This window comes from Chaetodon trifascialis, chromosome 1 (assembly GCF_039877785.1).
Source record: "Chaetodon trifascialis isolate fChaTrf1 chromosome 1, fChaTrf1.hap1, whole genome shotgun sequence".
NCBI lineage: Eukaryota > Metazoa > Chordata > Actinopteri > Chaetodontiformes > Chaetodontidae > Chaetodon > Chaetodon trifascialis.
Window position 1 is genome coordinate 24,867,896 of NC_092056.1, and position 18,444 is coordinate 24,886,339.

The 18,444-nt window shown below is 38.4% G+C and overlaps 1 protein-coding gene across 1 annotated transcript in view; it reads right to left on the reverse strand.

Moving 5' to 3' along the window:
* The window catches only part of LOC139333740 (carbohydrate sulfotransferase 8-like), a 179,524-nt gene that overhangs the window by 127,200 nt on the left and 33,880 nt on the right, over positions 1 to 18,444 (reverse strand). The window contains exon 2 of the mRNA XM_070966371.1: positions 3,819 to 4,012. Coding sequence (XP_070822472.1) covers positions 3,819 to 3,978 — 160 coding nt within the window. The 5' untranslated portion in view covers positions 3,979 to 4,012. The remainder of the gene's footprint in view (positions 1 to 3,818; positions 4,013 to 18,444) is intronic.

The window sequence follows — 18,444 nt, forward strand, 5'->3', positions numbered from 1 at the left end:
ACCACTCTGCACTTACAGTAGATTTCAGCTGGAAGCTGATGGTGCAGTAATATAAACGCCAAGGGAAAAAACATGCAAAGAGATCTCTTTAATGAGAGGTAGCGTATTTCTTTAAAAACTTTATTCGAGAGCATCAGGATATCTGAACAGTCGTTTTCATTTAAACTAGCATGTTTCGACAAGGCGCTGCTGTTATATTAACCCCTTTGGTGGGATTTTCGTTTGAAAATAATTTTGACAAGGCCTCTCTCAAAACATTTTGTTTCTATGTACATTATACTGTGTAATTAAAATGTTATTGATACTAATTCAAAGTAAAATTATAGATAAAGTTAGAAACAGTGTGTTTGGTTTGTAGTATGAGCTCACTTCCACCTGCAGAGCCAGCGATGATAAGCTCGATATGCACTTTGGATAGAATGCAGGATCATTTTGTCAAAGGCACCTAACAAATGGCATGTTATGGCTCACACTGGGATCCAGACACACTTGTTTGTTAGAAAACACACATTTTCACCATCACACATGAAACGGGACAACAACTTCACCTCTTCTCCTCCATTAATGGATTGTTCTGCATTGGGGTTTGTGAGGTGTCACACAGGCCAACCTTCCCCTCACCAGAGCACTTGGCCCTCACTGCCATGAAAAACACCCAGAGGTATAAATTGTGCCGACAATTTATCTGAACTGCTAACTTTAAAGGTGTCTCTTCTCCCTGAGAAAACGGCTGCTGCTTCTCCAATCGTCCTTAAACAATTACTTGGGAGAGATCAGGGGGAGACTGTTGCCAGTTAAACTGCAGTTTTCTCAGCTACCATTGTGCAGGCCATCTAAACCATGCGATACAAAGCTCTCAAGCGCACTGGAAGCCAAATAAAGAGGTGGAGAAGGAGGGGGAGGCAGATAAAAGCTGACACCCAATGTATTATAACTCAGCTCTATTAGATATGAGCTTCTGCTAGGGCGAAGCACCATAGCTTAAGGCAAAGATACTGCTTGCTCATTGTGCTTTAGCGAGGGGGCTGGGAAGACTGTGTAGCCACTGTGCTCTGTATACAGCACACAGTCTCTCATGCATGATTTAGTAAACTAGAATTCTTACTTCAATATTCAAGAAATGATATAGCAGACGAGATAAAAGGACGTGCTTAGGCTGCCAAACATTTCCAAAGATGTACATTTTATGCTTGAAAAATGGTTAATAATCAAGAGAGAGGAATCGTCAATGAAATGCTACAATTGTTTTCATTTTAAGCATTCACTCAATTTGTAACATTAAAAAATGCTCTATGTTCGGCTTACTGATTGCACGACAATGATTCTATTAGCAATCGTGCTAAGTGGACTGCCAACACTTTTAATAATATCTTTTTAATACAGTATTACTGTTGTTATATTCCACTGCACTTACGTTACATACGTATACTAATAGTAAATACCATTTAAATGAGTGTCTACAGTGTTCTTATCCAAAACACTTCAAATCAACATTGCAATGTACAAATGTTAACTTTATTAATCAGTCATCCTAATTATATCTACTTGACTTTGTTATAAAAGAATAGACAATGATCTAGAATTTACTAATGTTATCACCAACATCTGCCAACACTGACCAGGGCTTTTATTGAAAAATGTTTCCCCCTTAAAGTGATGCAGCCCGCTCACATGGCAGTTAGGGCTTTAAAACTGGTTTTATCCCATGCATTTTGTCACACAAGAAAATCAAAGGGATGAAAACCATCAATTTGGTGTGATCCTTAAATGCACAAACCAACTTCTTACAAGCTCTAATGGGTCTTGGTAAGACATTCATCATGAATATTAAATCTTACTTGCCATGGTTTGCATATTTGTACATACTGTACATATGTGTATCTGTTTAGCATATGTGCTCCTGTGTATGTCCTCTGTGTGTCATCGCACGGCCTTTTTTTCACCTGCCACTGTGCCTGGAAGCATCTGACAATCAGTGGAATATTAGCGGGTTGGAGAGATTCCACTGGAGCTAAGTGACTCTTTTTGCTGTGGATTGTGACACCGCTCTGATATTCATGATTCACAGTGCTGTTGACAAACGTTACTGCTGCAACTTCTCTGGCTCTGCTGGTTTAATTCCTGGAGAGCCCACTGGACCAGTTTATCATCACTTTTGTGGAGCACCATAAGCACCTCAAGTATTTACAGAGGGTCCTTTTCATGTGAACCGCATTATGTTTCTTAAAGAGTTTCATCCAAAAGGACTACACAGAATAGCCCCAAAATCTGCAGTTTCCGAAATCCGAAGATGGGGGAAATATCACCAATGAGTCCCTGATATGTAAAATATATCTGAGTTGAAATAAAGTCAGGGGCTGGTCAAATCAAAAACATTTAACTAATGCTGCTCTGATTTAGGTAGAAAGTGTCAAACAAGCCAAAGACGCACATAAACATGCAGCTGATCTCTTGTTTCTGAGACATGAAGCAGCTTAGTTTTACACGCTCAGGACACTCTTCCATCACAGCTGCTTAAACCCCAATCTCCTTAATGCTGAGTGCCAAGCAGAAGCACACTGGGTCCCTTCATGAGGACAAAGGTTTGACTCATTTGGAAATTGAATGTACAGCCTCTCTCTATCAGGGTGGAAACTCTGACCTTGAGGCCACCGAGCTGGAATGAAAATGGAAGTATTTGGGCAACAAATGTTCTCTCCACCATGCCGGTAAAACCTGAATGCAGCACACACCAGATAATATAGTCTGTTCACACACATGTACTGTGTGTGTGTATGCATACAGCAAGTATACTTGTGCATCTGTGTGTGCTGTGATTGCATGTATACATACATCTAGTATGATTGCTTTTTGTGCATTTATATGCATTAACGTGTGCACTTGCCTGCTTGTATATTTATGCAAAACACACATGTTTACATGTATGTACAGATGGCTGTGGTGTGCTTACGTGTGCATTGCTGTTCTTTTCTTATTACCTTTATTTAACCAGGAGGTCCCATTGAGATTCAAAATCTCTTTTACAAGAGAGACCTGGCCAAGGTAGCAGCCAGTCAGAACATATTAAAATGCAACATATGAAAAGCAAAAACACACAATATTCCACAATAAAACAACAAGAACAACTATTCTTGTCTGTACCCGTGCAATAGCTCACCTTTGTATGTTTTTGTCCTGAGTGTGTGTGTGTGTGTGTGTGTGTGTGTGTGTGTGTGTGTGTGTGTGTGTGTGTATGAAGATGCATTTGCATCTTTGCAGGCTTTTGTATACTTTTGTTTGCCACTTGGCAACTCATTATCATTCAGCGGGTGTATTCTCTTGCCAATAGATTAACACAATCACATGAAATAAAGCACATTTGCAGTTTCCTCAATTGTTTGACTAATCTGTCAGATAATGTTTTCAGCAATATACGCATACAAGAATGCTATTGATAAAAAAAAGTTTATCACAGACTTCCACAGTTTTCTCTATATTTTCACACATTCTCCAGAGGCCCTAAAAGGCCACAGTGGGTCAGTTTTTCTGAGCTATTTATGCATTCACTCGCAATGAATTTTGCATGACCTCACATTAAGTTTTGCGTTCCCTTGCATAAAATTTTGCATTTCCCCCCATCCAGAGGAACAGTTAGTGTGCTGGTCCACTTCAGTTATAACACACTGCAAATACGACAGAAAGGAGAGATTTGAAGCTGAGATGATTACAAAGAAGAAATCATATCAAGAGTCATTTTGGAACGTGTCAGCACAAGTATCAGCCTCCAAAAAGCCACACTGGTTAAACTTTATGGTGTTTTCTGTCAAGTAGAGACTAACCTGAGCCTTGTTGCTGGACCATCTCTGACAGATCACGCTGGTGGATGAAGAGAACCAGACCTCCAGCGGCCAACAGTAGGAGGAACCAGAGCGAACAGGGCATTCTCCTTCTCCGTCCACGCAGAGAGTCCACCACAATCTTCCACTTCATCCACAACATGATGCAGCACAGTCAGACACTGATGTAATTTGTTCTGCAGAAAATCAAAGAAGGCAGGGAATGGGAAGATGAGGAGAAGTGAGACAGAAAAAAAACAGAGTAAGCTAAACAGACAGTGTGTTCAGAGTTTTTCATTTCTCTGTATCAATATTACAAGTAAAAAATAATTCATATTGTAAAGTAAATGGCAGCAGTGGAGAGTAACTTCATACATTTACTCAAGTGTTGTACAAATCTGAGGTACTTGAGTAAATGATCTGAATTCTTCCTCCACCACTGGTAAATGGCATGTAAACAGCTGTTCTGAACTGATCGTAATGAAATTGACCATCCAAAATCTGTTGAGTCTCTGATCATAGTAGTACCCGATTTGCAGAAAAAAGAAATATTCAATATTGTCTTGAAATGAATTCAAGATCAAATCATTTTGAACTTGATTGTCATGTATTCATATCAGCATTAAATGCTGTTTTACTGTGCTCATCAGCGTGAAGACATGACAGCAGCACAAGTTCAATATGGGTTCCAGACAAAATAAGCCAGTGTATGTTATATATTGAATTCCAACACCTCTATGTAAGTTAGATGGAAAACTCCATTAAGTCTAATGAATTAGAGCTGTTCAGAAATTCAACATGGAAACAGGATGAGCTGACACCTAATTCCTCCAAATAAAGAAATCTGCATTCTGTTTGTAAGGATCCAGTTTGATAAATACAATTCCAGCTGGACTGGCACGAGCACAGACCAACTCTGGGCTCTGTTCATACAGCAGAGACCATGTAGCATCTGTCTTCAAATTAATATGCAAATGAACTTCAATGACTACTCAAGCATGTGTTGTCATTGCAGAAAGTAAAATTGGCTGTTTTAGTGATGTCAGAATTGGACTGTCACATCGCACCCTGTGCTAATCCAGAAGTTATGAATAAGCAGTAAATGAGTGTCACATAATAAATGTGCCGTCATGCTTGAATATACAGTGATTTCACTTAAGATTTTGTTGACTTGTTTATATGGGTGATGAAATAAAGCATGAAGTACAAATACACAGTTAAAACAGAAATCCTGAGGATTATAACAATGTCTCACCACATAATCAAGGTAACAAACAATGACACAAAACATGGATGGAAACAACATGGAGGAGAAAAGTGCAACATTATAAAACGTATAAATGAGAGAAAGCAAACTGAGCATGGATCTGTCTATTTTTATTTATGTTTCAAGAGAGACAAGTGAACAGAGAATGATGGAGGACACATTTTTTGTGGTGTCGTGCGATTTGTTTAAGGAGACTACAGGAGTGAAGCTCTGATGCATGCGCATACATCACTCATTCACATGTGCATAACTACAGCAGTGTCAAGAAATACCGTGGATGCAGTATGTAAGTAAATAAGCCCAGCTTTATTTAAGTGCCTCACACACTTTCATTTGTATGAAAACATACAAATGAATAAATGTATAAGGTAAAATACAATACAATATAAAACAAAGTACAATGAGAGACGACCAGACTACAAAAACAACACAAACAAACCACAGAGTGTAGATCTATACAAAAGGCTTGCCTATAAAAATGTGCTTTTAGAAGCTACATGAAACAGTCAGATTCAGCAAATCTGATCGATGGCGCGAGATGATTCCAGAGGGTTGGGGCTAAAGCAAAGGAACAATCACCTTTTGTTTTGCTGTTGGAGCGAGGGATGGATAAAAGGCTGAGATTAGAGGATCGCAGTGGTCGAGGGAAGTAGAATACGGGACGAGGAGGTCAGAAATGTAACTGGGGGCGAAGTAGTGCAGAGCCTTGTGAGAAATCAACAGGATCTTGTTGTTCATTCTGAATTTCACAGGAAATCAATGGAGGGAAGCAAGAACAGGGGTAATGTGGGACTGTCGGCTAGTTCGCCATCATTCAGTGTAGAACTGAGTTGATGTGGTTTCACATCACAACAACACAAACTTACTCTTTACACTACTCTGTTATTTATGCAATAACCCAAGGACACTGTAGTTTTGGAAAGATAAATTTTTTATACTTGCTGTATAATGTGCATAGCCTTCTATACTTGATTTTATTTTGCACCTTTGCATTTTTCATTATACGTACATATCTAATTTTATTTCTGTTATTATTATTATTACTATTTATCTTTTTAGCCTTTTTTGGAGACAGCAGTACAAAAGAGGGGGGAAAATGGGAAAGCGAGGGGACGACATGCCACAGCAGGCCGCAGGTTGGAATCGAACTTGGGCCGCTGCCCTTTGAATGATTTCTTTTACTTACTTGTGCTGAGCAAATGAGGCCGCATTCGAAACATCCATCCTGAGGAAAAGTTGCAGTGCAGGCAGAGGTCAAGCTCATCTAATAGGCTGTGAAAATGTAGCTAAGCAAGCTTTCATTCCCTGCGGGCATTGTGGATGCAGCACAAATGCATCACAAATACAGAAAGTGTCAGAACAATGAATGATGAATGACGGGATGTTTTACTGCCATTTTGTCTTTGCTAGTTAAGATTAGCTAACTATAGACAGGAGAAAAAGTAATTCAAATCACTGTGCTGCTCGGGGCCACCGGCAACTTCTAAGGTGGAATGTTTTCTCGCTTTGTGACTCAAGGCATGATTTCTGAATGTCAATATGACAACATGACCATTACATTTGTTTTTATTGCCTCTTCTGAATGACAGAATGACAGAATGTTTCAGTAATGATTGGATCCTCAAGCGCTTAAAAACGTTACATGAATTTCAACCAGATTGTGTGAACTGCAAATATTCAGTTTCTGCACTTGGAGGAATAAGTGGTGGAGTGTTGCTCCAAAGAGTTAAACCTATTACATATTCTAATTTTTAACTGTGAGCTTTAATGACTTTGCTGATGCTTTATAGTTACAACATTGCTCCAACCAGAGAAGGAGTAGTTTTGCTAATTCCACAAGGACCAATTTGTTTTTTGACTGAAACTCTCTCTATATACTGTATATTAGGCCAACATAATAATATCTTTCTTTGGAGGTGAGTGAAGTTTAAGCAGTCTCTCTTCTTTTTATCAAATCAATACACATTTCAGATTTGTCTTTGGACAAAAAGAGAAGCAACTGATGCAACAGAATCTTTAATAAGGCTTGAAGCTATTAACCATTAGCTTCAAGAAAATGTGTGCAGCAGTATAAATGCAAGTTACTGTAGTTACATGCTGTCAATGGCTGCCACTGTAGAACAACATTGAAATGAAAATGCCACTTTTCACAGACATTAATTTGATGGACATGGCAATGAAAGCCATAACAAAACGAACACTATCACCCCACCCACTTTAATGGGGATTAAAATAGTCATGGAGATGTCAAACCATCAGCCATCCTGAAACTATCTATTCAGCTTTTTATTGATATTTCTATATCAGTGTTTCATCAGTCACTCTGAAGGGAAACCATGCAGGCAATGATACACACTGGATAGAAAGGGTCATTAGGTAGTGCATACTCATGATTATTATGAACAGGCTACCCTATATTAGATGCAGAGCAGAGAAGGAAAATACATTCATTTTTCTGTATTTCTGTCTGTCTTCACACTGTGATGACTTTATCCAAGAGTCCATTACTCCAGACGGGTGTGTTTATCATTTCAGTTCACACATCTTGCACATGGTGTAGATAAACATTTCCTTTGTGATGGTGGTCTCCGTACAGATGGTCATGTTCATTGTTGTTGCATAATGAGGGTATGGTACCTTCTGTGTTCAGTGGAGTTAATAACAAGTGCTGAGTTGAGCTGAGGAGCTATTTCACATCTTCTGCTCAGAGAGGATGAAGATGATGGAGATTAATGCAAACAATAGAAGCAAATAAGAACATCTTTGGATTTTTATGTGAAATTTGTCATTGTGTGTTTATAGAAGAAACTGCAGAGTGGACATACAGTAGGCATACACTCCAACCACATCAATCTATATCGTATTGTTGGATTTGCTGTGCACATTGCATGGTTGCCATGCCAACTCAGGTGGTAATAAGAAAACTGTTGTTGCTAGCCGCCAGTTTAACCCCTGTGTGAATATGAAATATGAAAACCTTTTAATCAGTAGACCTGAGCTTCTAATTATTAAAGAAGAAATGATACTCATGTTCTTTACTGGGATTATAGGCACCTGATCACTGTGCTGGTGCACAGCCAATACCTGTTGTATCAACATCTTGTTCATAATCCCAGAAAACTATGACATGTCTGGTAATGGTACAGTATCATACTACTGCCCATTGGACATACACAAACATTTATGAGAGCTTAATAGTGGGAACGCGGCACGGTGGAGCAGCAGGTAGTGCGCGTGCCTCACAGGAAGAAGGTCACTGGTTTGATCCCTGGGTCCAGCAGGGCCTCTCTGTGCAAAGTTTGCATGTTCTTCCCGTGCATGCGTGGGTTCTCTCCAGGTACTCCGGATTCCTCCCACAGACCAAAAACATGCTCATTAGGTTAATTGGTGACTCGTAGGTGTGAGTGTGAATGGTTTTCTGTCTCTATATGTTGCCCTGCGATCGGCTGGTGACCGGTCCAGGGTGTACCCTGCCTCTCGCCCGTTGACAGCTGGGATAGGCTAAAGCCCCCCCGCAACCCCGAAAGGGATAGGCGGGTATAGACAATGGATGGATGGATGGATATTTCAACTGCATTGTTGGTAAAGTTCCTTTTCATTTTTATGAAATCCCTCTTAAACAACATCTGGACACTTGGTTGAAGGGTTGCTGTCGAGTCCTACACTTTCATGAAAGTGATTAATACAAGATGGGAGGCTGAAACTTTTAAAGATGCCATCCTTTCATTCTGTTTTCTCAACAGTTTGACCTTTTCCATCCCAGTGCCATTCATACTGACAGCACCACAGAATATAACCTTATCACAGGAAATCATTCCAAGTTTTCACTTCTTTTTCCATTTTTCAGGTCAGTTGCTTTAGTTTTGTACATGATAATGGGGTCAGGTAAACACCCATCTGTTGTTCCTGACATTTGGAGATATTTTTGAAGTGAACAAATGCATTCAGATTTATAAGTGCAGTGCAAGGACAGGAATGCACAGAGCCGGCAAAGTGCCAAAAGCAGGCAGCCATGGAAGTGCTCATTCCAGCAATCAGAAAAGAGTGTTGTTTCCTTGGCCTTCAGTGAGTGGTTGGTTTCAAGAAGTCCCTTTATATTTTTAAATTAAAACTGACACACAAGCGTCCTTACTCTAAGAATGTTGTTGACATTTCAGTTATTTGTCTATTTAATCTAATGCCAAAGTAAAAAATATATGAAAAATATAGCGGCAGCAAGTATAATGACAGTAAGTAAGAGAATAGAGCGCACAAGGACCACTTCAGGAAATCATTCCTGCCACGAACCATCACAGTGTACAACAGTAATTTAAACAGTTAATCACCTCACAAACTCCAATATTTCAATGTCACATATTATTTGCGCTACTGCAATATTGCACATATTGTCTATTGTTTACATTTATTTATCATCTGCAACTTGAACATATTTTTTCTGGTATATAGTTTATAGCTCTGGCTCACTCTCTCTCTTCAGAACTGCTGTTAATACTTGTTTATATAATTATATTGTATTTTTATAATATCATTATAGTATTATATAATATGTATTATGTATTAAATATGTATTCACATTTCATTCATTGAATTAATTCATAGTAACACAGAGGGCAGTTTTACAGTGTGAATCCAATCTAAGTGGCCTTAACATTCAGCAGGATGGTATTTTGGTGACTTCCTCTGGTGACTCCCTTCAGCCCACTAATATACCAACTGATTATGCCTGATGGCGAACCCAAAGATTCTGCACACTGACAAGCCTTCACTTTACAGTGAGGGAGTGACAGAAGCCGCCGTGGACGGCTCCAAGCTGTGTTTTATGTCTAAATACACTATCTAACTGTGAAGCAGGGCAGAGCTGAAAGAGAGTACACATTCTCAGTCAACTTTACCTGAAATAAAACAAAAGATGAATACAAAAACACTGCAACTGTCACAACTTGACACAAACATATCATTATGATCAAACAATACTTCGATTTAAAGACATTGCCTTTGTGCTTTACTTCCAAACAGATGTATATGCCAAGAAACTACATAACATGTCCCATTTTATGCAGAAAGGGAGCCATTCTGTGTCAGAGTGGTAATGGAGATGATTCTTGTTTGATGTTCGTGTATAATACACATCAAAGAATTGCGCTTTTAAATTATGCCAGCCAAATGGATGTGCTGTCTACATACATGTCTTAACCCATCAGTAAGAAAAGGATAACTGTGATATCTGTTCTAAACTTTGCTACTGTTACTGATTAATATATCGTACTTTGGAAATGATTTATTTCATTAAACATTGATCATACTTCAGCATGAATCTGGTGAATGTGCTCAATTTTCGACTATTCTGCAGCAGCAGCACCATGCATTCACTGAACCATCATGTTAAACTGAGGAACATCAGTGTTTTTTATGAAAGGCAGGACAGGGCAACTCTTCTGAGCTTGACTGGTGAGAGTGCTATAAGACTTTGCTCCCGTGAGCAATTGAAGAATGTTAGGGGCTATAGCTGTGTAGAGAACTATGGTCACAGTGTGTAACCTTCATTCTTCACTCCTCAAAGTTTTTTACATGTCTGTAATCAGATGTCAAAGTTGTAAGTATTAAAGTATAAGTAGTGGTAGTAGTGTATATATATATATATATATATATATATATATATATATATATATATATATATATATATATATATATATATATATATATATATATATATATATATATATATATTTGATATTAACAGGGATCAAGCATGAATCAATCACTGCATGTGGGCAGAATTGTAACCTCACAACACGCCCTGGCAAAGAAAGCAAAGAAAATCCATTTTCATTATCTGCCAGCATATTCCCATCACCTACTTCTTTCCAAAGGCTGGGAGAATTTCAGATGTCCTTGAAAAATATTCCTGTTTTTTTTTTTAATACCAGTCACGTTTAGTCCCTCTAGTGTGTCAGTGAAAGTGAACAGTGTTGGCTAGTAAACAAAAAGAAATGGAAGCCACTGCCAGGCCCATTTTCATAAATTAATGATTACGTGAAAGGGGATTTGACGAGGGGAGAATGGGAGCTTGTATAGGATCATGTTCAAAGCATTGCTAATTGTCTTTATTTATGACAGCCGGTGATCTCTGGGATGAACTAATGCATTAGCCACACAGCTGTGGTGAGCCTTAGCAATCATTGTAGGAGATCAGCCATCAACGCTGCAAGCTAGCTCATGATGCCAAGTACTGGAAAGGTCTATAGATATTTCAAAAAGGGTTCTGCTATTCCCGCTACAAGAAGGTAATGTACATGCAAACAATATCCTGACTACATTCTTTGTAGTCTAATTGTATGAGGCAATAACAAACAATGGTGCCAGTGCACTGAAAGGTAGTAGAATCCTTAAGTCAGAATGCATTAATTTCTCAGCAAACTACAGAACAGTGCGCTGTTTGTGCACAAATTTGTCAGTCACATGTTGAGAAGAAATATTTCATTGCATCTTTTACTTGAAATTTTCATCAGGAAATAATCAGCTGCTCTAAAAAATAGGCAATGCAACCTGTAATCGCCCATCAACTGTGTGGGCATCTGGTTTTTACTTTCTAAAATTTTAAACACAATCAAATATGATGCATCCCTCTGTTTTCAGGTGTGTATGTGAGTGTGTGTTTTGCATACTAAACCACATCTGTTCCTTTGAATCCATTCCCACCAGCCCCCTACTGTTTCAAATAAAACCCAATGAATAAATAGCCCAATGAGTAAACAGTCACAAGTCAAATGGCATTATGTAGTGTACCTACCTGCAGTACAGTAACAGCTACCACAGTACTGCCACACCAAAAAACATCTCCCAACTCCCTCACAAATGTGAAAGCTGTGTGACGGTGACCTGGCACGCTGGCCTCAGGATAGCTACCAGCTCAGGCAGAGCAGGTGATGAAAGCTCCAACACAATCGGACATGCTCAAATACAACACATCCTTGCCATATCATGTCAGCCCAATGCCTGCCACAGGGCACTGCTGTGCTCCGCTACACACCTCTCAGATGAGGTTACAGATTATTTTCTCTTTATATGTACTGCAGGGGCTCGCAACCACTCATTGACCAGCAGAGTAGAAAGGGTGAATTACACACAAGCCTATTTGGTAGAACAAAAAGGACTTCCAACCTTTTTTTTTATATGGTCTTAAAATCAAGTTAGAAAAACTGCATCTTGTTTTCTGTTATTCTGTGAGTCATTGTAATTTTGACTCTTGTATTTGTGTTTGCAATGTTGAGGATCTGCTGCTAACATTTCTTTCCACGGGCAGAAAATGAATCAAGCCACTTCTATGTCTCTAGACAGCACTGGATTTTTTGTGGTTTCTGTGTTGTCCAAAAGCTTTTGGCAGCAGTTTTTCATTCCTAAAATTCGATTAAATAACAAACTGACAAACTACACACAGGGTCAAAGCTATTGCCCACTTTCTCTGCCAGCAACACACCTGACCCTGATACACCAGACAAATGGCTCATTTGGCAAATGGACTGTATTGTCTAATGTTTTCTCTACCATTTAATACTCGTATAATTACACTCAGTGGACTCTTCTCGGTAATGCTGCACTGAGGCTCACCAACAACCCACAGCTATTTAAAATCTATGTAGAGAAGGTTGTCTGCTTTTCCACGAACAGAATAATCAGGTGAAGCCAGCTGAAATCTACAGCATGTACTGTTTATGTCTTCTATTAAAGACACTTCAATCATGAAAGGAAGAAGTAGATGGAGGGGAGGAGACAGGCTGAGGAACTTTTGCACCTTAACATGCTGAGAGACAGATGGTGCAATGCTGGTGCAACTCAGTATTGAGGAGGTATTCCTAATATTTTCTGCCTCAAGCCTGTTGGGGGGGTGAGTAAGGACGGTTGGATTTAAAGGACTGAGCTGCGCAGACAAAGTTTGAGATGAGTCTTTGCAGTGTAAAATTCAATGAAACGGCCTGTAATATAAATAACAAACAGATGCACATCGTGTTTTGTGGTGAACACAATGCATCATTGCTCTTTTCTGTACATACGTGGCATAAAAAAGTTTGTAAGCTAACATGTAAGTAGCATCAAGAAGATCAAGATGGATTCATTTCCTCATTTGAACGACTCATTTGAGTAAATTTAGCTTGAAACTAGTCATTGATCTGTGAGAATGTTACGGTGTATAGATATGCAACATGCAGTTGCACAATATTTTGCCATTGATTCAATGCCGAAAGGAGGTCTGACAACAAATCATAGGTAATGAAATTGGATTAGTTCATTAGCTAAATGCCAAAAATATAAATGAAAGCATACGCTGGCTGATGAAACTGATTCTCAATCAGCAACTGAGGGCAATGCGTGTTCTATTAACATTTGTGGAGGTAAAGCGGCAATTAAACGAAGCAAGAAACATTTTCAGATGTTGGCATAAAATGTGATAAAGCCAACCAATAGCCATAAAAATGTGATGTGGCCTGTGGTTTGAGAGTCGCTGAAAGCTTTTTCTGTGTTGTTACCTTGGCCTAATTTCTTCAATACACTCACTTAATGCACTTAAGAACTCATTAAACCTCAGTCTCTTAGAGAAAGGTCCTTTGGCTTATTCAAGCATCCACTAAACCTTGACCCGCTCAGGATTTACTGTTTTAAGCTCTGTCCGTGTTCCTGGCCAAGTCCTCTGGATGGGTAAACACTCATACAAATCAATAGTGCTGAATCTGTCCTGATCCCACTCATTTTTCTTCACCCGTTTTTTAATTGTCGACGGGTTTCGCAGATTGCCAAGAGGGAGGTCATAGCACATCCTTCAGATCTGCTCTGTGCTTGTCTGCTTTGTTAATTCTGTGGAAGCTTGGTGGTGTATTTTTTTTATGTGACTTTCTTATTCTTTGATTTCAGTGCAGTGTAAAGGAAAGTTGGTTGGTCAAACCATTAGCTTCCTAGTTCCCTTGTGATTCTTGCTCACTGAAGTGAGGAAAGCAAACATAACCGATGATGAATTCAAAATAACAAAACAAACCCGTTCCAGTAACCTCACATATTTACCCTTAGAAATATTACGCCAATATGCATAGCCAGAAAGGATCTCATGCAAAGTGCTCCCTCACCTGTTCAGTTAAAATAAGTCACAAGCAACCACTGGTAGTGAGGAGGCATACTCGCCACATAACCTGCTAATACAGAGGCATCTACAGTACTAAGCTGTCCTCATTGGTTTTGTCCTTGAGTGAATAATGCTTTCAGCTCTCAGTGAAATAATTGTACCACTGAACACCCTAATGCTAATTAGAACATAATTAAATTGAAAGCTGTGAGGTTTTCCCTCACAGATGTGTTTAATCAGCATGCGATTAGCGTATACAAATCATGCTACGAAGTGACACTACAGCAGCAGATCACAAAACTCAAATCTATTTCCCTGTTTGATTTCCTTTCATGTTCGTCTCTAATTCTTGTCTGAGCGTAATGGGACCCTGGAAATTGTAAAATTACATGAAATGCATGCATGTGTCCTTCATTAGAAAATGTAGGAGGCGAAATCCAGACCTAATTAATGAGGAAGGCCGAAACCATAATCCTTTGAGACACTTTTTTTAGCTTTTTTTTTTTTTTTGATGTTGTAACAAATTTAATCTGTTTTGTGGTTGTGTAAAATGAATTATATGAGTTGCACACTGACCTACAGCAAAAAAAAAAAGACAAAGAAATGTGATTAAATCTATTTCCAGATTCCTGTTGTGGGCCTGGTCTCCTGAAACTTTATGAAACAGAAGCACCATATCTTGTAATGCAAGCATGCAAAAAGGGGAAATTCTTTCCTACTGTGAAAGAATTTCATGTGAAAGAGTTGTGACTAGAGGGTAATAGCTAGCTTGACCCTAAAACAAAGTAGGGTGTCATAGTCGGACATGTAAGTGAGGGTTTATTATTATTATTATTATTATTATTATTATTATTATTATTATTATTATTATTATTATTTTCAATCCACTTTTCAATAAATAGGTCACCATGCTGGCAAATTTTCTTTCTTGATTTTGGTGAATAATTCCATAGTAAATCGCTTTTCTTTAAGTGTTGTGCACTCACCTATTCTTGCATACAACAGCATATTCAACACCTCACTACATCACTAAAATGAAGCAGCCACAGACACATTAATACAGTAGAGCATGATCTGCTCCACTGAGATAATGAAAGCAACTGAAAACCACACAGTTCTGTCAGAAACCCTTATATGTCAAAAGAGCTTGGACCATTAAAGGCAATAAATCTTCAGAGTTGAAATAACCAAGGATCTCAAGGATGTTCGAAAATTAATTGAAGTGGTACGCAAGAGTTGCTGATAAGTCAGTGCAAACCCCATAGTAAATTATTTTTTAATAATACAAAACCATTACGGTCTGTGTGCAGACAGAAAGAGGTTCAGTTGACAGTTTATCTTCTGTCTGTTCTGCAGTTTGTAATTTGTTTTCATCTCAGCTCATCAGTTCTTCAGTGTATTCCAAACAAAATGGTTGCTTTTCACATGAAATACACCACTTTTGTGGCAGTGGATTGCTACATTAAAAACCCAGTTTGGTGCCACATGTTGAAAGCAGCACTTACAAAAGTTTGGCGTTCACCTATGATTGATCTAAAAATGAATATATTCGTTATAACAAAATGAAATATGGTTACTTCTGCCTCCAAAACAACAAGATGGCAGTGTACAAACCAATGGGAGACGCCGTGTATGTGGTATGCTAGAACGAGCTAAGCTTTTAGCTGCTAGCCTCAAGCAGAGGTGATGGCCTGGTCAGCTTTCTGACTGTGCACGTGGTCAGTTTGAATGGACACTGACTCACGTTTAGTTTTACTCCTCAAACTGGAACTGCATGTGAACTGAACTGCAATTTCCCTTTAATACTGTTTTTGCACAAAAATAAAAGAGGTTTAGGATAACAATACAAAAATAGATCTAGAAAAATAGATACAATGTTGGGAATATTGCATCTCCTCTTGCTCTGAGATTACTGTTATTCATGAACATTGCAGGAACACCTGCTCCTCAGACATGTTTGCAGTGATCAGAGTAGGCAGCTTCAATAGATCACAATCAAATAATAAAGTGGAATATTTACTACAGGACAAAGGGGCCCTGTGCAGGGCATGTTTAGCTCAAGTCAATAACCATCACTGAGACAGACAGGAACCCTGAGGTCTCTTGTGGGTGGGCTGGTTTAAAGGTGTATTAAGTATGTTTTAAAATTCCTCCCACCAATAATTCAAAAGATCAGTGGCTACTGACCTTGCATGTTTTATCTATAATGTAAGGTAACAAAAGCATTCAGCTGTTCTCTATTCATTTTACATTATTTTTTTGTGAATGTTCCTCCACTAATCTCCTTGGTCATTGGTGTGGTGTTTCTGCTAAATAAGTCAGATATAATATGTGGCTCTTTGAACAATCACGTACAGCATACTGCCAGGGTAGCAGTAGCCACTGCTTTTGCATGATACAGAAGTGCTGCAATGCTGTGCTCAGCGCAAAAAAAAAAAAAAAAAAAAGATTTTGGGAAATTTGAAACACCCTGAAGAACAACCTGAATTTGGTCTCTTCTTCTGAAGTTGTGTGTAATGTTTGGTGACCCTACTTGGTTGTTTTAAGTTTTAAAATACACCGATATGGTACACGTGTAATGTGATGTGGTTAGTTTTACTATAAAACAAGAATTTCTTCTGATAATAATGAAAGGTAAGTATAGCACAGGCAGTAGTGCCAGCAATACCAACAGTGAGTTACATCTGGTTGGGTATGTAGTCCATTTTAAAAGATCAACCCATCCATACGGTGTATTTTGTTGACAACTGTGATCCAGTTGTCCTTTGATGGCCTGTTTCCCTGCAGCCACTTACGTGTGATGGCCTCCTTGTTGGCAATCAAAAGTATAATACAAAGATAAAAGTGAAAATAACATTGCTACCAACTCCACAAGCCCCAGTCGAGTACAAGGAGAGCCAAAATCCCACAACAAGAACTCATGTGAATACATTGGCTCAGCATAGCATCACCAAATCTTGAGCAAGTTGTACTCTGTGCTTTGTCATATCGTCAAGACTATCATTGGCACAGAAATACTCTGAACTATTGTCATATTGTATAATGTGACAACAGAGAAATTTATACAGTAATACATTATACATTAATGAAACAAGCTGTTGATGTTTGTTATCTTATGTTCCTTATCCTCTGATTCATTGTAGTGATGGGGATTCCGCCTCTTTTAAGAAAGCCGTTCTTAGGAGCCAATCTGAGTAGCCACTTGGCTCTTTAAAAAGAGCCAAGTGGCTACTCAGATTTTTTTGTTGCTTTAATTATTTTATTACCAAAAATAATGTAAAATTATGTGTAAAATACTAATGTACAAAACATACATTATTTCAAACTTTCATTATCTATGTGTCTCATTATACTCAACATGGTGCTACAAAAAGTACATTTTAAAGTACAAAAACAAAAACCCATCTCAATTTCACCAAAACTTCCAGTCTCTGATTACATGTTTACGATTGATTAAAAAAAAGTATAAAACAAAAAAACAAAGCAGCTCCAGCTCCCAGCTGTTTCCTTTGTGACCAGCACGTCACAAATTGTTTGATTCCTTTAATAACTTTGTCTCTGACCTGAAGATATCTGAAGAAACCTTTCTTTCAAGGTTGTTTGCATTTGAATGGTGTCAAAAGACTCCAAGCCGTTACCACTCACAACACATTTTCAAATACTTTATAGAATGAGAAATGAGACATTCAGCTCACAATTAGGCTAACACATGAATGCCTTGCTTATAGGTTTGTACATTGTTGAAACATGATGTATAACATACCTATTACCATGTGAAAAACAAAAAGAGAAAGGAAAGGAAAAACATAGAGAATAATAGAAATAAACAGAATTATAATGATAATAAAAATAAACAAAAAATAAATGAACAAAAACAAATACACGCAGCAACCACTATAACTTGACAACCATCACATTAAATACAAACGGCACCACTGACAAGAACGCACATTCAACTGTGCTGAAAGCGACAAACACGTTTTTCTGATTCTGTAATCATGAATCAAATGATGTCAATTCTCTCCATAAACCTTGGAAAAATAAAGCGACCTTCAAAATAAATGTTCACAAAAATAAATCTCATCTTACACTACTGATGGATAGCCAGCTTGACTTGGAGGCAAACGGTATAGCAGCATCAGTAAACATGATCAGCCTTGCCTAGATCATGCAGTTGGCTTTTAACAATTTGGTTATTTACAGACAACACTTAGCCCACAAAGTCCCCCCAGGAGAGGCGAGGCTGACTA